At 39.1% G+C, this 23780-nt stretch overlaps 1 protein-coding gene across 3 annotated transcripts in view; it reads left to right on the top strand.

Moving 5' to 3' along the window:
* LOC126471079 (nuclear hormone receptor FTZ-F1 beta) overlaps positions 1–22338 on the top strand; it is a 410975-nt gene extending 388637 nt beyond the window's left edge. For all 3 annotated transcript variants that reach the window (XM_050099152.1, XM_050099151.1, XM_050099150.1), the window contains 5 exons: positions 894–1115; positions 4503–4755; positions 5212–5366; positions 5460–5563; positions 19148–22338. In XM_050099152.1, coding sequence (XP_049955109.1) covers positions 894–1115; positions 4503–4755; positions 5212–5366; positions 5460–5552 — 723 coding nt within the window. In that variant the 3' untranslated portion in view covers positions 5553–5563; positions 19148–22338. The remainder of the gene's footprint in view (positions 1–893; positions 1116–4502; positions 4756–5211; positions 5367–5459; positions 5564–19147) is intronic.
* The last annotated feature ends 1442 nt before the right edge of the window (positions 22339–23780 follow it).

The following is a 23780-nucleotide window of genomic DNA, read 5'->3' as shown; positions in this document are numbered from 1 at the left end:
TTCTGAATACTTTGGAGTATGACCTCAATTTAGCCAAATCTCCATCTATAAATACAAGATGACCCCTATGTTAACTTAGTAACCTGCAGAAAAATGTTGACATCAGCAGAAATAGTTTAATCTGAAAATATAATACAACCCTGTATTTATGAAATTGGTGGAATTGGGAAAAAATATCTCCTCTTATAATCAGGTAAATACGGTAATGTACAAAATGGTAGAAATTTTTCCTTCACTCAGAGGAGTTGCGCCTATACACTTGACTTATTGTATGCTTACTAGCTGTTCACATAGTTAGATAAGTGGTATACATGAACATCTTTCTTTGATATGCAACTTGTTGCACAATTAATTTTTGTGATACAGCCCATCAATTCTTGTGCACTTGTTGGATTCATTCTGTGCTCATAGTTGTTCCTAGTAAATTAATACTGCTCAATGAACTACAGTAATGTAATTTAAAGAGCTGTGAGTGATTCATTCAGATAATTAGGTGTATAATTGGGAATTTTTTCAGTATATTTATGTAAACAGAAGTTTAATCCCTTAGCTTTTATTGAAAATATTGAAGATGGACCCTGTCATAGAGACACACCTACTTACATACTAATTAAGCAAGTGTAATTCTATTGCAGTTCAGTTTTGTGTCTTGTGTTAATTGAATGAAAATTGCAGCTGCTTACAAGTCAGTTCAAATCATGTGACTATAAAGTAAATGTTTACCATGTATTTTTACCTCTATAATTTCCTTTGGTTCACTGTTTGATTACATCCTCATTTTGGGACAGTGATATGCCTTTAAGGGAATTTTCCATAGTTAAGTTTATATTTTCAGATTTGATGATAATTTTGTTATGTTGAGTCCACATTTAAAGGATTTTTTTACTTTCTAGGAAATAATGGATGTGGAGCACTTGTGGCACTACAATGATCAGGAAATTCAAAAGCTGGCAGAACATAGTTCCAGTAGCAATAGCAGCAATGGAAGTTCCAGTACCTCTGCATCCAGTAATAATGGCCCAGACTTTCTTTCCAATTTGTGCAACATTGCAGATCACAGGCTTTATCGTCTTGTGAAGTGGTGTAAAAGCTTGCCTCTGTTTAAAAACATTTCTGTAAGTCTGCCGTATATTTTTCGTCCTTCAATGACATTTAGATTGTACATCACTAACAATAACAAAACCAAAATACTTATATCACTGGTATGTTTGCAAAAGAGATGATTGCAATTTTATTAGCTCAGATTATTCCGATTCTGAAAAATATCGTGCACAACATAAGGTTTCCATTTTTTAGCTTTGTTCATGATAATGAAATTGTCGAGAGGAAACAATAGTCTCACAAAACAAGCTCAGTAATAGTTCCACACACAAAAAGTATAAAGTAACATCAGTAAAATTGAACAGCACTACTTCATACCCCATCTTCTTCCAATTGAAGTTCAACTGAGACTACTCCATATGAAGTTACAAATTATTGTAAATTGCATTAATACAGTCTGACAAACTTGTAAGGGTGTTTCAGGGGAGATTTTGTGGAGAAGTAATTTTTAAGAAAAAAATTCTTTGTTGTCCCATTTGAGACTTAATTAGCACTGATATTAGTAAATCAGGCCATCACATGTGCAAATTCTAGTGGCCTGCCAGAGACACTGTTGCCAAAAATGTTCTTTGTTTGGTTTCCTAAAATCAAACAAGTGAGTGATACAAAAAGTGTACGTGGGTGACAGTAAGGAACGAACCTAAGCCAGAGGCTGAGCAGTCTTGTGTGCCATCATCTAGGCTATGAGAACAACTGACATTAACAGTATCTGGTGGGTCACTTGAATTTGTGTGCGTAACAGCCTGATTGATTGACTGTAATGCAAATTAATTCAAAATTGGTGCAATGTATCAACTTTTTTTCGTAACAATTATTAATCAGCACAACCTACCCTGCAACATCTGTAAAAGCTTTTCAGACTGTTTCTGACCACCCTGTATGAATACATCTTAATAATGGTCATCCTACTGTGATAACAATTTACTTATGGACAAAGCATGTGGCTTTCCTTTGCACACGTTAGCCAACAAGTCAGTTAATTACAATTACGAAACTGAATAAAATACACATAAAATAACTGATAAAACTATAGATGGTAGTAGCATGCATGCTGTGTGACAGTTGTAGAGCAACAGTATTGTATATGACATAATGTAATTGTCCATCATACAAAAGGAGAAAATATTAACAGCAGGTTAAATATGACAGAGATAATGAAATGGAGGGCCTAAGAATGTATGGAAGGGAAGAATACAGACAATACAATAAAAATGCAGGTAAAAGGATAATGAAGTGGAATGTAGTATAGCAATAAGAAATGAAGCAAATGGGAATGGAGAATCTGATGCAAACAGAAGTAAAAATGTGGAAACAGGACGAGGTAACTATAAATAAAAATAAATGTTATAAGAATAAGAGCAAGAAAGAGTGGGAGGAGTGGGTGACAAGGTTGATGCTACATGTTAGTTGACTGGAATGCATATTATATGTGAACTGACTGACTTAATTTCCAAAATAGCACAGTATACAAAGTGATACTGTACTTCAGGGGCTGAGATTGCTTGTGTACTGGAGACCACTGGATGCCACATAACCACCATTAGCTCTTGATTCATTGTAAAATATTATGCAAACCACATGGATAGCATTCCTGTTCTTATGAGTGAAGCTCGAAATGATGCAGAAGAGCCCTTCACTAATGCAAATTTATCAGCAATTTCTCTGGTAAAAAATAGTTGTGTGTGACAGGAAAAGAACAGAGGTCACTCCTGTGTATAAAAAGGGCAAAACAATAAATTCACAGAGTTACAGTCCAAGACCATTAACACCTGTCTGTTTTAGGGTCCTTGAGCATATTCTAAGCTTGAGCAGAGTGATATTCCTGGAGGAAGAAATTTGCAGGTGAAATACATCTTTTGTTATTCACACATGATACCTTGCAAACAGTACTTGCTGGTGAGTAGGTAGATTTCATTATTGTAGTTTCCCAAATGGCATTTGACATTGTATCATATTGTCAACTGAAAACCAAGATGACATCATACGGAATATATTTACAAATATATGAATGGCTTGCAGAATGTTTCGCTAATAGAGAACCGAGTGCATTATAGTGGACAGAGAACATTAAACATAAACAAAAGTAGCATCTGGTGTGGCCTAAGGAAGAGTAATAAAGTCATTAATGTTCTCAGTATTCATAAATATTCATCAGATGTGGTTGGTAGCACTGTTTGATTGTTTGTTGACAGTTCCGTTACCTGCACGATAGCAGGATAGGATCATGAATCCATGCTGTTTTCTTCCTCCAGGAATATTATTGTCTTTGAGCTTAGAATATATACTAGGATTCTATTATATGCAGAAATTAATGAACTTGGACTATAATTCTGTGAATTTATTGTTTTACCATTTTTATAAACAGGAGTGACCCATGCTCTTTTCCTGTCACACACAACTATTTCCTACCTAAGAAATTGCTGATAAATTTGAGTTAGGGTGGGACTCTTCTGCATAATTTTGAGGTTCAGTCATAAGAATGCAAATACTATCCATGCTGCTTGTATGAAATTTTGCAATGACCTAAGATCCTAGGATGATTATGTGGCATCTAGTGGTTTCCAGCATTCAGACACAACTAGATGATTGCAAGGAAATACAGAACAACTTAGCCAGAATTTCCACCTCGTGTACTGAATGTCAACACCCAGTAAATGTGAATAATTGATGATAATGCTCTTAATAAAGAGTATCTGTCCACAGTATTAATGATAATCTACAGGAGCACCTCACATTGTTTAGAGATTTAGTCTAATACCACAGACTTACATGAAATGGGAAAAACATGTAAAAAAAGTTGTAAGGAAGTGAATGGAAGACTTAGATTTCTTGGAATTAGTCTTGAAAACAGCAGCACATTTATAAGGATACAGCATACAAGAGTACTAATATGAATAGTTCTAGAGTACTATTCCAGTATTTTGATGTTTTTATCAGGAAATTATGACAGCAGACATTGAACAAATACATGTGTGTGCTGTTAGGACTGTACCATGTAGGTAGAGCCTACATAAAGCTTTAACATAAATGCTTGAGGCAGTGGATGAGAATCTTTGTAAGAGAGACCACTTTGTGCTATTATAGTTCTGTTGAATGAATTTAGAGAATATGTGTTTGTGGAAGACAATGATTTTGCTGTTGTAATCATTTACATGCATAGAGACCATGAATAACATAAGAGCAGATTAATTCATACAAATACTTACAATTTTCTGTCCTACCGCATTCATTTTTTCATAAATTGTTTTAAAACAGCATGCATTGTCTTTACAATTCACTCCTGATTTCAGTAAAACTGTACCACTTTTTGTTTAAAGTAGAATGGGAGGATCTAAAATGTTTTCTTGAAAGTTGTTGCTACTATGACACTTTAACATTTGTACCTATTTTTCTCTTTGCAGATTGATGATCAGATAGCTTTGTTGATCAATGCATGGTGTGAGCTGTTGCTGTTTTCTTGTTGTTTCCGTTCTGTATCAACACCTGGTAAAATCCGTGTCAGCCTAGGCAAATCATTATCCTTGGGACAAGCTCGTGAATTAGGGCTTGGAGCATGCATTGAACGTATGCTAAACTTCACAGATCATCTAAGACGATTGCGGGTTGATCAATACGAATATGTTGCAATGAAAGTCATCCTTCTGCTCACATCAGGTATAGTAATTTCTGATTTGCTCTTTATTATATTATTATTTGTTTAGAATTAAGAAAATTTAGTTTTGTTAATCGCTAGTGGAAAAATTCTTGTTAACTTCTTGATAGTTTAAACTGTTATTATTGACAGATTGAAAAAATTATGAACAGGAAGTTGTAGTCATTCTTATTCCATACAGTTTGCTGTTAAAGAAAATGAACATGAAAAACCAACAGTGCTATAGAGAGGTAATTGAAGGAAGTTTCAAATTGACTGTTGTTGATTCAGTTCAGTTACCCAACAGCATGCATAAAGTAACTGCTTTGTTAAGTATTAATAGTTGAAGTCACAGCAAAACAAAATTGTTCTAATGGTGGACAGGAACTTAAAAGAAAATCATTTAAATGCCTTAATTTTTTGGTTCTTGCAACATTAGTTGTGATTCAAATACAAAGAAACTCATTTTTTTTCCGTAGATGCAAGTGACTTGCGAGAGTCTGAAAAGGTTCGTGACTCCCAGGAGAAGGCTCTGCAAGCACTTCAGCATTATACTCTTGCTCACTACCCTGAAATACCATCCAAGTTTGGAGAGCTGTTGCTGCGAATTCCGGAATTACAAAGAACGTGCCAGGTAAGAGAGCAACTGAATGACATTTGTGTATTTGCATTATTGTTAATAGGTTTTTTTCACATTTAGGTACTAACTGAATTTCTTGTCCACCAGGTTGGGAAGGAAATGTTATCTGTTAAAAATAGAGAAGGGGAGGAAGGTCCAAGCTTCAATTTGCTCATGGAACTACTGCGAGGGGACCACTGATAGTGTTAAAAGTAAGTAATGTAACACTGCACAATTTATGTAACTGAAAGGAAGTGGTTCTGTATCTGGTGCCTTTTCTTGTTGAAATGCTTTTTAGCTTGTTTTGTTTATTACCTTGCATAACAATCTTGAATTTACTAACAAAATTTGTTCTGAAATTACAATGAGATGTAACCTACAATTTTGGGGAGCGGGGTAGACTGTACTTCTTTTTTTTTTGGGGGGGGGGGGCACTAGATCTGGCAGGTATGGAATATTTTAGAAGACAAATGGTGACTTTCAGTAGCCATAAAGAAGTTCTAGTTCCGACCCTGTTAAAACTTGGATAACATAACTTTTACAGCATTTTCTTGAAATAAAAACGCCTGACTACACTATATTTTTTTCTGAGAACTAAGGAGTGGGGGGGGGGGGGGCACTGCCCCTTTTCCCCCCTGGTATGTGTGTCATTGGGCAAGGTCACACAGATTGTAAATTGAGAGGAATCAACCTGTTTTGAGAATAAGGGGAGGCATAGAAAAAGATCAACAATTTTAGTGTATTAATATCTTATCCAAAACAATTTTGGTTGTAATTGGGAGTAACATACATTAACATATTTGTTGATCGATCAGACTGAGCTGTGTTGGTAATGACTTTACATTTTATTTAAGTGATGATTGTTCACCAAGAACAGACAAAATACAAAACTCAGCTTCAGTTAGCGCAAGTTTGGTGAAGAGAGGATTTCTGTAAAAAAAGTGGTTTTCTCCATTATGTTTGATAGCATTTGTGTGAGCGATCTTCATTACCAATCAGCTTGATTAGCATGTGTGTTATGGAAATGCTCTGTGATCTTTGATGGAAACCCTTTGAGGAAAGAAGACGGAGACTGCAGAAAAATTTTGCTGCTTCCATTTTTTTGTGTTTTATAGGGATCATAAGCACAAAATATGGGAAATCAGGGCTCATACAGAGGTACACAAGCAGTAATTTTCTTTCACTCCATTTTTGACATAAAGAAAATGACTAGCAGTGACTAGAAGTATCCTCTACCATGCACTGTAAAGTGGCTTGCAGAGTATGTAGATGTAGATGAATATGTTTTTAGCTCTTCATTTACACAATTTGAATATTTAACAACAAAAATACTATGCATACTTTTAGTGACAATGTTTTCCAAAATATGGGAAAGAAAGTGGCAAATTACAATTGTGGTGGTGGTGGTGGTGGTGGTGGTGGGATTGGTGGCGTGAGTGAGGAGCATCTGTGGAGAGGCCAGACAAACATAAAGTTCCTGAAGAGGATCATCAGACTTCAGTTTCATGAGCAACAATTTAGATGACTGACTCATCTGGCCTTGTAACAGTAACCAACATGGGCTTGCAGTGTTGGTACTAGGAATCACTGAATGCAAGGAAGATTTGTTTGCATTTGATTTGTACAGGGAGACAATACTAAAGTTTCTTAGCCCTGTGTTGCTCACATCAGAACTGAGTTAATTGTGAAACTTTTCTCCTTGTTGTTTTAGTAAAGCTTCAAGTGTAGTAGGAGACCCTTTACTAGTTATTTATTAGACCCAATTTCTTTTGGAATTAATGACCTGAATATTCCATGTCTTTTAGCCTCCAGTGCTTCGCATTGAAGAATTAAATCTGGTGTAGTTTCATTCCCCTTGGCACATAGTCTACACTTATTGGTTGCTTCTTTCTCTATACCACTCACGTGCAAGTATTTCTTAAAGTACCCATGGCCAGTTATTAGTCGTACCATGAGCTCAGTATGTCTCCTGCTGGAAACCAGGATAACAGAAGTTCCTCTTAAAAAATGCTTTTGGCATCATTAGCTTCTCATTTTTTTATTTTTCAATCTTAGTCCAATATTCTACATGCTGCTTATTGATCCAGCGAAGAAGTTTTGATTTTACATCATCTTATTGATAGTTAGGACAGGTTTGAGTCCAACAAGTTGGAGTCATCAAACCAGTCCTTGCCAGCCTATTGGCTTGTTTCATTGCAACTGATTCCAGAGTGATCAGTAGCCCAGGCTCATAGCAGATTTAGCTTTCCCCTAGGCTTTCAGGGCATTCTACAACAATCTTTTATCTCACTGCAGGGGCTGATAAGAGACTTTAGAGCTGCTTGGTTGTCAGAATGATTGTACATGCCATGATCCTTGTAGCACCTATGCATATTCTCATCCGTGCACACTCTAATAGCAAATATTTACACCTGGAAAACTGTGGCTAGCTTCCTTAGAGAGACTGCTCTCTCTTTCCCAGGCTGTACCCCATAAACCCAGCCCCAACACCTCTGTCTGTTTTCAAACTGTCTTCAAACAAGATTACGTCTCTTGAACAATATCGTTGTTTGTTCTTCCACTACTCCCTACTTCCAACAGTTACCTTCTAAGGTGTATTGAAGCAGCTGGACTTTCTTTTATAGTCAGCCCACGTTTCCTTGACCATTCCTATATTTACCACATTTATTATACACTCCTGGAAATTGAAATAAGAACACCGTGAATTCATTGTCCCAGGAAGGGGAAACTTTATTGACACATTCCTGCGGTCAGATACATCACATGATCACACTGACAGAACCACAGGCACGTAGACACAGGCAACAGAGCATGCACAATGTCGGCACTAGTACAGTGTATATCCACCTTTCGCAGCAATGCAGGCTGCTATTCTCCCATGGAGACGATCGTAGAGATGCTGGATGTAGTCCTGTGGAACGGCTTGCCATGCCATTTCCACCTGGCACCTCAGTTGGACCAGCGTTCGTGCTGGACGTGCAGACCGCGTGAGACGACGCTTCATCCAGTCCCAAACATGCTCAATGGGGGACAGATCCGGAGATCTTGCTGGCCAGGGTAGTTGACTTACACCTTCTAGAATACGTTGGGTGGCACGGGATACATGCGGACGTGCATTGTCCTGTTGGAACAGCAAGTTCCCTTGCCGGTCTAGGAATGGTAGAACGATGGGTTCGATGACGGTTTGGATGTACCGTGCACTATTCAGTGTCCCCTCGACGATCACCAGTGGTGTACGGCCAGTGTAGGAGATCGCTCCCCACACCACGATGCCGGGTGTTGGCCCTGTGTGCCTCGGTCGTATGCAGTCCTGATTGTGGCGCTCACCTGCACGGCGCCAAACACGCATACGACCATCATTGGCACCAAGGCAGAAGCGACTCTCATCGCTGAAGACGACACGTCTCCATTCGTCCCTCCATTCACGCCTGTCGCGACACCACTGGAGGCGGGCTGCACGATGTTGGGGCGTGAGCGGAAGACGGCCTAACGGTGTGCGGGACCGTAGCCCAGCTTCATGGAGACGGTTGCGAATGGTCCTCGCCGATACCCCAGGAGCAACAGTGTCCCTAATTTGCTGGGAAGTGGCGGTGCGGTCCCCTACGGCACTGTGTAGGATCCTACGGTCTTGGCGTGCATCCGTGCGTCGCTGCGGTCCGGTCCCAGGTCGACGGGCACGTGCACCTTCCGCCGACCACTGGCGACAACATCGATGTACTGTGGAGACCTCACGCCCCACGTGTTGAGCAATTCGGCGGTACGTCCACCCGGCCTCCCGCATGCCCACTATACGCCCTCGCTCAAAGTCCGTCAACTGCACATACGGTTCACGTCCATGCTGTCGCGGCATGCTACCAGTGTTAAAGACTGCGATAGAGCTCCGTATGCCACGGCAAACTGGCTGACACTGACGGTGGCGGTGCACAAATGCTGCGCAGCTAGCGCCATTCGACGGCCAACACTGCGGTTCCTGGTGTGTCCGCTGTGCCGTGAGTGTGATCATTGCTTGTACAGCCCTCTCGCAGTGTCCGGAGCAAGTATGGTGGGTCTGACACACCGGTGTCAATGTGTTCTTTTTTCCATTTCCAGGAGTGTATTAGTGTAGGGTACTGGATATCCTAAAAATTTCCAGTTATTCATAGTTTCCTTCACTGTAATCCATGGTCTCCATCGCAGCAGTGAGTGTGCTGCTGATTATGCCTGTTATGGCTTAGCAGGCCAGCCTTTCCACTTTCTCAAGCTCCTTAGCAGCCACCTTTGGTTCTACTTTATTCCACCATACTATAACTGCAAAAGTTATCATAGCCCTTATTACAGATACTGTGTATATCTAGTACATACTCTTGAGGCTTAGACCTCAGTCTCTACCATAGGCCGTTCCAGTTCACGTAAGAGCACCTTTAGCCTTGGAACATACACTCCTGGAAATTGAAATAAGAACACCGTGAATTCATTGTCCCAGGAAGGGGAAACTTTATTGACACATTCCTGCGGTCAGATACATCACATGATCACACTGACAGAACCACAGGCACATAGACACAGGCAACAGAGCATGCACAATGTCGGCACTAGTACAGTGTATATCCACCTTTCGCAGCAATGCAGGCTGCTATTCTCCCATGGAGACGATCGTAGAGATTGTGGATGTAGTCCTGTGGAACGGCTTGCCATGCCATTTCCACCTGGCGCCTCAGTTGGACCAGCGTTCGTGCTGGACGTGCAGACCACGTGAGACGACGCTTCATCCAGTCCCAAACATGCTCAATGGGGGACAGATCCGGAGATCTTGCTGGCCAGGGTAGTTGACTTACACCTTCTAGAGCATGTTGGGTGGCACGGGATACATGCGGACGTGCATTGTCCTGTTGGAACAGCAAGTTCCCTTGCCGATCTAGGAATGGTAGAACGATGGGTTCGATGACGGTTTGGATGTACCGTGCACTATTCAGTGTCCCCTCGACGATCACCAGTGGTGTACGGCCAGTGAAGGAGATCGCTCCCCACACCATGATGCCGGGTGTTAGCCCTGTGTGCCTCGGTCGTATGCAGTCCTGATTGTGGCGCTCACCTGCACGGCGCCAAACACGCATACGACCATCATTGGCACCAAGGCAGAAGCGACTCTCATCGCTGAAGACGACACGTCTCCATTCGTCCCTCCATTCACGCCTGTCGCGACACCACTGGAGGCGGGCTGCACGATGTTGGGGCGTGAGCGGAAGACGGCCTAACGGTGTGCGGGACCGTAGCCCAGCTTCATGGAGACGGTTGCGAATGGTCCTCGCCGATACCCCAGGAGTAACAGTGTCCCTAATTTGCTGGGAAGTGGCGGTGCGGTCCCCTACGGCACTGCGTAGGATCCTACGGTCTTGGCGTGCATCCGTGCGTTGCTGCGGTCCGGTCCCAGGTCGACGGGCACGTGCACCTTCCGCCGACCACTGGCGACAACATCGATGTACTGTGGAGACCTCACGCCCCACGTGTTGAGCAATTCGGCGATACGTCCACCCGGCCTCCCGCATGCCCACTATACGCCCTCGCTCAAAGTCCGTCAACTGCACATACGGTTCACGTCCACGCTGTCGCGGCATGCTACCAGTGTTAAAGACTGCGATGGAGCTCCGTATGCCACGGCAAACTGGCTGACACTGACGGCGGCGGTGCACAAATGCTGCGCAGCTAGCGCCATTTGATGGCCAACACCGCGGTTCCTGGTGTGTCCGCTGTGCCGTGCGTGTGATCATTGCTTGTACAGCCCTCTCGCAGAGTCCGGAGCAAGTATGGTGGGTCTGACACACCGGTGTCAATGTGTTCTTTTTTCCATTTCCAGGAGTGTATATTATTCTTTATGTGATGGGTCCATGTAGTTTCACATCCAGGATTACCCATACTTCACTAACCTCTACACGTAGAATTTTTCCAGAGAGATTAAGATTCTTATGAATGTCATGCATATGCTTCCTCATGAATGTTACTGATGTTACTGAAACAGTTTTCCTGAGACTGACCCTTAGATTATGTTTCCTGCACCAGTTTTGCACTGTGTTCAGTGCCATTGTTCTACAGTACTTGCAAATTTGCCAACAATTACTATGAATAAATTGTCTGCATATCTGTGGCAAAATTAGCCTCTAGTATTTAACTCTTTAATGAGTTCATTGACCACTGGGTTCCAAAGTACTGGAGACATAACACCTCCTTGTGGACACCCTCTAATGGAGTTGTTCACCATTTTCTCATTTATCATGGTAGCTTATACCCTTCGTCTGCTCATTATGGTCTTACTCCACCTGCTTAAAGTGGTTTTAGTACTGACTCTTTTGTGGCTATAACCATGGATTCAAAGTTAGTGTTACTGAAAGGCGCCCTCAGTATCCAGTAAAATGCATAAAGGAATTTTCTGAAAGTATAGCACTTTTGCCATCTCCCCAAGAAATTGGTGAAGTACTGTTTCACATAATTTGGCTGGCTGACATGCCTCCCAATATTTTACCCATTGTCCTGTATTTCTTGCAAAGTTCAACAGTATTCTTACCTGCTTTCTTTGCAATTCCAGGTTATTGTAGACAAAGATCAGTTGGTGTTGTACACTTCTTTGTGATTGGGCAGTTTACTAAGTACGATTTCCTTAAGATCTACTCGATTTGATATCAAAGTTTTGACTTCAAATAAGTGTCTTCCTACGATTCCTAAAGGCCATGGTCTGTTTATTATCCAAATTGCATGTGGTCAGATAAGGATGGCTACATTGCCACATGTCATTGTTTGATGTAACTGGACATTAAAATGGGCCATAAAGTTATGTCAGTTACCACTTCCCTTTGTCTATTCTTGAAGTTAAATTCCCTACCCCTATTCAAGCTCTCTAAACTGCTCACCAATAGGTAATCAAGTAAGTACTTACTTCTGCTGTTGGTGTAAGTGCTTCCCCACACCAGGTTGTTAGTGTTGGCATCACAACCAACCAGCAGTTGTTTGTCCAGCTGTGAGCAGACCAGTCTCTTTACTTCCTGGGAAGCAGCAGCATTGTCGTTGCAAGGAAGGCAAGCTGAGGCCAATACAAATTTCCTCATGCTCCCTTTTTTTACACTGTTTCATCCTGATGGGTCACTAAGTCACTGGAGCAGAAGTCCATCATTGGCATGAATGAAGTTCTATTCTCAACACAAATGCATATTTGTGGTTTAGATTTCTAGCACAAGTCAACTTACCTCCAGTTGAAACTTCCTGGCAGATTAAAACTGTGTGCCTGACCAAGACTCGAACTCGGGACCTTTGCCTTTAGCAGGCAAGTGCTCTACCAACTGAGCTACCGAAGCACGACTCACGCCCGGTCCTCACAGCTTTACTTCTGCCAGTATCTCGTCTCCTACCTTCCAAACTTTACAGTAGCTCTCCTCTGAGGCCCCCCCTCCCCCTTATGTAGATGTGGTTCCCAAATGAAGGCCACGTCCACTTCCTATCTTCCCAGAAGACAACTCGCAAGGCAGTTCCTGCCTTACTGTGTTACAGGTTTATCTGCAACACCTCCAGCCACCAACATACTGCCATGGCCACTTCCAGTGGCCTTAATTACCCAGATGGTAACCTGCAAGAACCATAAGTACAGTTTCAGGTCCTGTTCTTGCATTACCCTACGGGATTCCTCACAGACTTCCATCACAGGGGTGTGGACATCTAATACAACCTTCCTGTTGATTATACTCCAGTCCACTGTTGAGATCTTCTGGTTTTGCACACATATTTTCCTGAACAGACTCATTGGAGGAACATCCTTAAGAAGTTTTGGTACACAAATTGATAAATTTGCAGTCCTGAATAATTCAGCCGCTTTCTTGACTAGCACCTTCACCTCTTACCATGAGATATCTGGGGACCATTTCCATAGGGCTATCCACTGTTCCCATGCTCTTACAGACAAAGATAAGAGTACCCTTGTCCAGATATACCTTCCTGAATTTGGGACATAGATTTGTCTCCCCACCCCCACCCGATCTTCTCAGTCATCTGCACTAGTTCCTCTGGATGGGAGGTGATTTTGACCAATATTTCAGAGCAAGGTTTTAAACTTTAAGACATATTCATGGGCAGATGTGGACTCTGACCATAATTTATTGGCTATACATTACGGATTAAATACTGAAGACACTGCAGAAAGGTAGAAAATTAAATAGAAGGGATCTGAATAAGCTGAAGATGTTGTGGAGGGTTTCAGAGGGAGCATTAAGCAACGACTGGCCAAAATAGTCAGAAAGAATACAACAGGAAATGAATGGGTAGCACTGCAAGATGCAATAGACAAGGCAACAGAAGATGAAATAGGTAAACAGACAAGGCCTAGTAGAAACCCTGGGATGGTACAAGAGATATTGAATTTAATTGACAAAACAAGGAAATATAAAAAAATGTCCACCTCCGATAGCTGAGTGGTCAGCACGACAGAATGTCAATCCTAAGGGCCCGGGTTCAATTCCCGGCTGGGTCACAGATTTTCTCTACTCAGGGACTGGATGTTGTGTTGTCCTAATCATCATCATTTCATCCCCATCGACGTGCATGTAGCCGAAGTGGCATCAAAGCGAAAGACCTGGCGACCGGTCTGCCCGACGGTAGGCCCTAGCCACACGACATTTATATAAAAAAATACAATGAATGAAGCAGGCAAAATGGAATAAAGATGTCTAAAAAGTGAGGTTGACACAAAATGCAAAATGGATAAGCAGAATGGCTTGTTTACTGATGAAAGGCTGTGGAAGCATGCATAGCTAGGGGAAAGATAGATGTTAGCAATAGGAAAATTAAAGAGACCTTAGGAGAAAAGAGTTGCACCTGTATGGATATCAAGAATTCAGATGGCAAGCTAGTACAAAGCAAAGAAGGGATGTTGAAAGGCATAAGGTATATGTAGAAGTGCTGCATAAGTGACATGAAAAAGAGGCTAATACTACAGGAAGGGAAAAGGAACTAAATGAAGGTGACATGTGAGATATGATACTATGAAAATAAAATTTGATATGGCACTTAAATCCTCTGGAGTAGTGGAATTCCCTTCAATTTATTGAAATCATTGAGAGAATCAGTCATGACAAAACTATTCCACATAGTGTGCAAGATATGAGATTGGTGAAATAACCTCAGATGTACAGAGACTGTAACAATCTCTGTTCCATAGAACACAGGTGGTAAAAGGTACAAATACTACAGAATCATCAGTCTAGTAAGTCCTAGTTGCAAAATACTGACACAATTTATTTATAGAAGAACAGAAAACTGGTACATACTGATCTCGGGGAAGATCAGTTTGAGTTCTGTAGAAATGTAGGAACACGTGAAGCAATGCTGATACCAAGACTTATCTTAGAAGATAGATGAAAAGGAAGGAAAAACATACATTTATAGCATTTGTAGATTTGTAGAACACTTTTGACAATGTTGACTGGACTACACTCTTTGAAATTCTGAAAGTAGCAGGGCAAATTCATGGTGGTAAAAGGATATGTACACCTTGTACAGAAAGTAGATTGCAGTTATTTGAGTCAAAGGACATGAAAGGAAAGCCATAGTCGAGAAATGTGTGAAGCAGGGCTGTAACCTGTCAGCAATACTCTTCAATTTGTACACTGAGTAAGCAGTAAAGGAAACCAAAGGAATTAAATTTCAAGGAGGATAAATAAAAATTGTGTGGTTTGTCAATGACATTGTAATTCTGTCAGAGACAGTAAAGGACTTGAGAGAGCAGTTGAATGAAATGGATAGTGTCTCGAAAAGAGATTATAACATGAACATGAAGAAAAGTAAAGCACGAGTAATGTAATATAGTAGAATTAAATCAGGTGGTACTGAAGAAGTTAGATTAAGAAATGATACATTGAAAGTAGTAGAGGTGTTACACTATTTGGGTAGCGAACTAACTGATCATCGCCAAAGTAGAGAGAATACAAAATGACTGAACATAGCAAGAAAAACATTTCTGAAAAAGAGTAATTTGTTAACACCCAATATAAATTTAAGCACTTAGGGTGTCTTTGCTGAAGGTATGTGTCTGGTGTGCAGCCTCATACAGAAGTGAAACATGGACATTAAGCAGCTGAAACAAGAAGAGAACAGAAGCTTTCAAAATGTGGGGCTACTGAAGAATGCTGAAGGTTAGATGGGTAGATCGAATAATTAATGAGGATGTACTGAGTTGAAATGGGGGAAAAGAGAAATTTGTGGCATATCTTGACTAAAAGAAGGGATTGATTGATAAAATGCATCAAGAGCCATCAAGGAATTTTCAGTTTTGTAATGAAAGGAACTGTTGTGGGACGGGAGGTGGAGGGAGGGAGGGTGATGGTCGTGGTGATGGTAAGAATTTTCAAGAAGACCAAGGCTTGAATACAGTAAGCAGGTTTGAGACTTACAGAGGGTAACATTATCGTACAAGTCCATGGACCACAACACTACCTTTAATCATCTAATTAATTATCTTCCATGCAGGACCCCATTAAATGGTTCTCAATACTAAGAGGTTTCAAAGTTTTAATAGTTTTCATCTGAGAAATCCTGCTCAGATGTTTTTTTCTCAAGATTCTTTTTTAATAATGTGAACTGTAATTATTTCTGTAGATAAGGTCCATAAATGAGAAAACTTGTTCATATCCTCTGTAGTTCATCTTATATAAAAGTTTTATAGAGCTGACAGGTTGAAAAAGTGTGCCATTCAAGCTGGTAATTACAGTAAGGCAGCAAAGAAAAATCTGAAAATAAATCTGAAGCTAAGCATCATTTCATAGTTGTCATGGATCATTTCCATGGCATACTGCACTTGGTACTTTCATCAGGTGAAAATTAAGAAGGGAAAATGTCCTATGGATGGGTGGAGGTGGTGGTGGGGAGGGGGGGGGGGGAGGAGGGATGGAGTGGGGGAAGTAGGGGAAGGGAGTGAGTTAGAGACTTCCACACAACAATTGGTGATGAGGCAGACACAGATGAGATGCAGTTGTGAGCCTTATTCGGAAATCCCTGTCACTTGTTTAGGGTTGTACCTCAATCAGTAAAACGGAACCTGTATGGGATCACTTTGTTATCTTTTTCTCATGAATGGGTAAAGGTATAAGCTGAAATTTATGTCAGGTGCTAAGGTCTGTGGCCCCTTGACATGGCAAATAATTTAATCTTCCAAGTCAATGCACTGAAAGGATAATACAGCCAAGTATGTGACGTATTTTGATACTTGAGTGCTCACTCAGCAAAACTTACAGATGAACTACCTATATGCATGTCAGGCATGGTAATCTAGTGGTAAAGTGCATGCTCAGAAACAGAAAGGTTGTGGGATCAAATCTTGGTCAGCACATAGTGTTTTTTCAGTCCCAACAATGTGAGGAATCACCAAAAACAACTCACGGTTCAGATTCCGCATTTAACTGTAGGTCCCCTTTCCCTGGTTGGATGATAGGGCTAGGTTAGGGTCAGCCAGGTCAGCAAAAGGTCATCCAGTAGAATGACTTGCACCAGGCCACTGAGCCACACAAAATTATTATCTATACACATAATTAAGTTTGTTCAGAACCCTCAAAGAAAGCTTGAGTCCTTCTCATACTTGTCGTCCCCCCCCCCCCCCCCCTCCGCCACCAATTATTATGTGATGTGAACAAAAGCTTTATTAATATGGCTCACGAAATTTTTACTATTTTGATACAGTGTTCACAATAAACATGGTTCATATATGAACAATTTTATATGCATTTAATCAGCTGCATTCAATACTAGTTACAGGAAGTACGTCTTACTTTGTTATTTGCATTGAGTGGTAGGTATTATGATTTCTTTGCACCCCCATATTGTTCATATGGTTGACCATTGAAATGGCAAATTTCAGTGATCTTGTAGTCTCATATTCCTTGAATTTTAAATTACTTTCTGGAATGTATTGACTCCCCTACATTCTTCATATTTATGGCAAGTTGTTACGATAATACCAGTTTTATACAATTACTAGCTGAGTACCTGGTATTGCCCAGGTATGTATTTGTTCTAATCTTCTGTTAGTCAATTTCCTCCTTCCCACCCTCTCTTTCTAACTGCACCACCCCCTCTTTCTGTCCATCAGCCCCTTCCTCTCTCCATCTCCTCCTCCCCCCTCTCTCTGTCCATCTCCCCTTCCTTCCCCCTTCTCTCTCAGATTTAGAACCTCCATCTTCCTAAGAAGCTGCTAGTTCTAAGCCCCAAATTATTTCTTTCCAAGTAGTAAGTAACATGTCTACCAAATTTGGTTGAAATTGAACCAGGGGCTTGGGAGGAGTTTTTTACTCATGATTTTGTCCACATATACACATGTCACATATATTTCAAATATATTTAACATATTTCACCTGTGTCTGTATCAAAATTTGCCCTTCAGTTTTCATGATGCTCAATATTTATGATGTCATATCTCCTGAACTATGTGTCACAGAATAATATAATTTTGCTGGTTCATTCAGTGGTATACGTGAATGCTGTTTGCAAAATGTGTCATGAATATGATTAGTGGAAGTTTCAAATTGAAGTTTTAAATTGAAATGGCATGCCAGATGCACCAGTTTTACTGCATAAACAGTGAAAATGTAGTAACTGATAAACTTTTTTCTTTTCATCATTTTGTGTTTTCTTTTCATCATTTTGTGGAGGTTGTCAGTGAGATAAAGTTTAGTAAAGGTTTAAAATTAAGTGTAAAGTTTGTAACAAGTCACTGAATTGAATGAATATGGTCTGGCTATTTGCATGTTGTGGGCTAAGTCACTTCCTCCCCCCCCTTTCCCCCTCACTCATGTGACAGGTAGATAGTTCTTACTCCTACAGCTATTCTTTCTGGAAAGTAAGTGATATTTGTACCGAGTGTCATTGAAATCAGCCTAGTGGTTTAGGACGAGATGTGGTACATACATACATTTTTATGTTATGTAAGATTTAATTATTCAAGCCTTCTGTCAGTATCATTTTATTATTTTCATTTTCATGGATTTTATTTCATTTCAAAATTTACACCTGCGGCAACAACTCGCATAACCCAATCTTTGAGCTGTACCTTCACCATATATTTTCCCACAATCTTTTCTGTTCAGTATTATTCAAACTGTGTTTTTCTTTCCAAAAGCTTTCCTTTTTTTCCAAAAGTTTGCATTTTGTTCCCATATTATTTCCAGTCAGTTGGTACTGAAGGACCATGATTTTCATTTCCTGTCTTGCCATCCAAATGTAGATTCCCTGTGGCTGCACTAACCTGCTCATTGCAAATACTGGAATGGCTCTCATGAAAAGAACACAAGATTTCCTGCCCCTTTCTTATCAGATCTGACGTTGTGTTTCACTGCTAATGATGTAATCATCAGTGGGTGGCTTAACCCTATTCTTTCTCACATCTTTTTCATAAATGAACACTAAAGCTTGAAGTTGTTGAACCATTAGTTATTTCTCTGTACATAAATTGATAAATGAACAATTAGAGAATATGTGAACAGATTCTTAGATTAGTAGAGAGCCTCAAAATGTGGTAAAGCAGAATGGTCAGAGGAAAGGAGTGGCATGTAATGATGGTGTATAAGAAAGGTTAAACAACTAACTACAATCACAATGCCACATCTTAAAATGGTCTTGTTGACCCTTTTCTCATAGTATCCTGTACATGAAGAAATGTTTTATCTTTTCAAGTAAAGGTTTGTTACTTGTATATAAATATTTATATGTGCCTTACAGTGTCAATATAGAAAAACAGTTTCTCAGATTATTTGCAGAATTCAGTTTGTGAGTAATTTTTTTTTCTTTTGCAGGTCCTTTTGTGCCTTCACGTGACTGTGTACTTGCCTGTAAACAAAGGAGAGCCATTTTAGGTCACAGTGTAGCTATGGGTGGTGGTGGTATTGTGTGGTAGCCAACTGCCACATTAGTTTTTTGTTGTATTTTTATACAATGAAAGGTTATTATAATCAGCTAAATACGTACTTAGCCTCAGAACTTTACTGCCTTCTGTATATAATCAAACACAAAACTCCCCATAAATTGTAATGGTGCAAATTGTGGGCAACACAAGAAATTTGTTTATATGCGTATTTTATTACTTTGTATTTTATTTTTTTGTATATAGAGTCCTGTGAATTTTTGTGTGTTTGTATGTGTAAGTATACAGTTTTAAAGATTTTTTAAAAATTGTTTATCCACATTTTGTAAGTACTCTTATGTGACAGTTTTTTAAAGAGAGATTTTTATATTATTATATTATTATTAAAAAACTTAAAATATATTACTTGATGTATTGTGGTGCAATGTTATCAGATGACTCACCACCAGATGCTTTCTAAAAGCATTTTACTTTACAACATTGTTAGATAAAATTTCAAAGCTTTCAAAAAAATAAAGCTTTAAAATAACATTAAGTTGTGAAAAGAGGCTATGAACTAGTTCTGCTGCCAGAAAATTGCAGCGCTCCATTATGCTGGTCAACACTGGAGTTGCCTCATCAAATATCAAGGTCTTCCTCTTCGCCCCTGAACAGAGATTGTTCATCAAGAAAAATGCCTTTTGCAGAATGCAGCTGAAAATTTAGTGAATTATACTTTTAATAGAAAGACAGTTTTATAAGTATTGATTAGTGTGTCTCTAGCTTGCATAAAACTCCAGTGAGCAGCAATAACCATCCACAGCCTTGGAGCTTTTGGTATATTGTGTGGCACATGGACATCTCAAATTTTATCATTTCCATAGTCTGCGGCATTTAAAAAAGTAATGTTCTTTTTATTAAAGAGGAAAAACAGTGAGTGGCATTCATTTTTAGGGAAACTGTCTTGCCATCATAAATGTTCCCTATTTATGTTGAGGCATTTTGTGATGTTTACACAACTTGCTCATTTAATGGAGAGATTTTACATTTTTAAGTTGAAATGTGCTGTCACAGAAAATAAAGGACTGCATTTACTTGAATAGACCATTGTACAAATCAACTTTACATGTGGGTTTTCTGGTGTCATGATTATTTTTTTGTGTCACACAGTATACAAAGTAACCAGTGGATGACAATTCATATCCTGTGATACTACATGTTAATGTGAGTGTTCCACATAAATTATGAATGTTATTGATATCAATAATAATATTGATTCCAGCCTTTAAGGCAGATATTTCTACAGTCAGGAGATATTTTAACTTTTGAAGACTATTGGTGAAATTGTGTTTTGGGAGATAATTGTGCAATGAAAGTAATTTTATTAGGGTGCTGTCAAACCATTTATACAAGACTATAATGACGTTATGTGTGACCGATTTTGTATAGTTATACTTCAGTGACTACTGTATCATTTCTGATAGGATGATATCAAATCAATTGTAAAATTTACTAGAGTAGGATATTCTGGATGTTTTCCTATCTCCTATTGGTTGGATGAATTCTTTTTTCTATATGTGATTAAAAACAGCAGACCCTTTCTCTTTTATGTGGAAATAAACTGACCTAATTAATTACTGAACATGACATTGTTTTGTTGAAACAGCCATAAAATAATGTTAACAGATAATGACTGATAAATTGTGATAATTGCTGATGTGCCTCTGGTCCTCATTGTGGCCTCAAAATACAATGACAATGAAACTAATTTTCACTGTCATGTAATGTCAAAAAGATATAGATGTTCATAAAAAATCAGTGTAACATGATGAGCACATTTACAAAATATATAAGATGACTGTGACACTTTTGCCACTTCATTCTAGTCTATGGGAACAATGTATGTCATAGTAATACAGAATTAATTCTTCCACTTTCAAATCATTGGCTTTATTCCAATGAAAATAAGATTTTCTAAAATGGGGAAAGACAGTTGTTTAATAAATTAAAGGCAGTTAGCACTGCTCCTGTTACTTGTCAGCTTTCTATAGTTATTTGAAATCTGTGATTTAAAAATTGGAATTCTATAAATTTTGTGTAATTTACAAATTGTAAGAACACAAATGCAATACTTCAAAGTAGTTTTTCATATTCTAAAAATGTTATTAAAACCCTGTTGAGTAGGGTGAAACACCAGATAATCATATCTAAAACATTATGGCAATTATATTTACATGTTATGGAGTCAAAAGATTCTTGTCTCAAATTACTGTTTTCATATACTTCGTTGTGTAATATATCTGATAATGCAAGGCTGGCTGTTCTATACCACATTGTGAACCAAATTTTGAGTTCTTTCAGAATTTAATGATTCTTTCAGAATTTAATGATTCATTGAGTGGTAATAGTTTATAAGTGGGAGCAGTTTGTGTGTGATAGAAACAAATGTCTAAAATTCTATAACATAGCGACAAATCCCCTAGGAAAAAGTTACTCTTTGGCATAAAGCATGAGCTGCTCCATTCTGTTTTGCATGTGTAAACACCATGACATTTCCATTGTCTAAATTTTGTTTCAGTATGGTAACTCATATGTTGCAGGATATTCTCATTTTCAGAGTTCATGCACTTTTCTTTCTCATAATTGCAAACAAATTACCACTGGCAAGTGAAACTTTTCAGATAATTTTTGTCTAATTTAACTGGAATGGTGGTAGAGCTCTGTAGAAGACAAATTTATGAACATAAGACACGCAAAAAATGGGAAAACCATTTATTTTTCTTTTTAATTTTGTGTCCCAGATGTTTTAACAGATAATTTTTCAGTATTCTGTACCACAAATAGACTGACAGCATAAATATTCAACAACAAGTGAAATGTGAAATTTTAAAGCAATTGTTTTGGTGTTAGTATCTCAGAAAATAATTTCAAAATCTCAGCACATATGATGAAATGTGCAAAACACGCAATGTTGAATAAAAAGGTGTGAAACCATTCGTAACCATGTACATCAATGTATGTCTTGATTGAAACCTTTCCCTGAAATCAAAAGAGTGAAACACCAAGTGAAATCTCTAAATTATTTTTGTGTAATAGTAATGTGCTCATTTGCAATGGTTGAATGACAATAAATGTTGATTTCAGCATCTTGTTTGTTTTATAGTTCTTGTATGACACTAGAAGTATTTTACTAATTTGAAACTTCATTCATTTACCTAAAAATGCAGCAGTGTGATTGTTCAAACCATGTTCACTAATGAGGTCTACAGCATTAATTATAAAAAGTGAAGCAATTTGGAAGCTGGGTATTCCATTTGCACACTCCCACAGTATCTTTTAGAAAACAGACTTGAAGCCTAAGATGTTAATGGATACAAATATGCTAAAAGAATAAAAAAATTCTCAGTGTTCTTAGGAATATTATGCTGAACTGCAAAATATTTTCTCAACAAATTGAAGAAAGATCTCAACTAAAGTATTTGGTTTATCCTTTTCCCTGTAATTCACACTTCTGCAATAACTGTAGGTGGAGGATCATGGGAATAAACAGTTCTATCAATGATGTTGTATAAGTGCTCAACCAGGCAACCATGAACACATGGTCATTGCTTGAAGCTCTCAAGATTGCTTGTGCTTGTAAAACCCATATGTCATTCAGCATTCTCTCAACAGAGACTTATGCTGCTGAGTGCTCCCATTGTTTTTATGCTTCATGTACCAATAAAAGCCTTCAGCTCGTATTTAAGAGCATTTCAAAAACAGCCGTGATTTACTGACATGTGGGAAATTAGTAAATTTAATACAGGCTAAAAATAATTAAAAAGAAAAACCATGGAGCATTTAAAGAACAACACCAACCTGCACAGTGAACAGCAGACAGAAGCAACTTCATTAGTCCAATGATGAGCCGTCTTCTATACTGTGATCTTAATAAAGGCACTCTGGTGGAGTTTTCGAGCTCACCACTGAAACTTGTGAATACCCCAGGTGTTCTAAATATATAGGATGGTAGAACCTTCACTGAATATTGACGTTGGATTAGTCAGTGAGGACAGTCACTTTCTTTGGACAGTCCCATCGACTGTTGTGATTACAGCCACGAAGTAGCCATGGTACTCTGTGGTTGATAGCAGTGTTTTAGCATAGAACGAAGATGTGTCCACAACTTGGTGGATGGAACATCCATTCATCTGGGTCATAATATGCTACCCTGTTCAGACACATTAGGTTTAGATCGTGGAACTAAAAATATGCCTGTTAGCTTCTGTCTCAGGTTCTTTGGCTGACGTTTGATGATTTTTCTGATATTTTTGTAGCATGAGTGGCTGGCATTGTCAAAGATTCACTCTCCATTGCTGGTGGTGGACAGGAGTTGAGCTTATGGCTGCAGATTATATGTACCTGGCGTGCCAACGCCTAATTGTTTTTCCGTGGTTATTACTGTTGCAGTTCTCCCCTTGCCACATGCCAAGGTCTTTCATTGCTGCATGGGAATCCAGAATCCATTCATTTTGAGGCTTTCTTCTGTCTTGTTGGAATTATTGTCATGCTTGTGTATTTCTATAGCTTACCTTCTAGAGCTCTTC

Source organism: Schistocerca serialis, chromosome 3, assembly GCF_023864345.2.
Source record: "Schistocerca serialis cubense isolate TAMUIC-IGC-003099 chromosome 3, iqSchSeri2.2, whole genome shotgun sequence".
NCBI classification, from domain to species: Eukaryota; Metazoa; Arthropoda; class Insecta; order Orthoptera; family Acrididae; genus Schistocerca; species Schistocerca serialis.
Note: the sequence above shows the minus strand (reverse complement) of the source record. Positions and strands in the feature narration are given on the sequence as shown.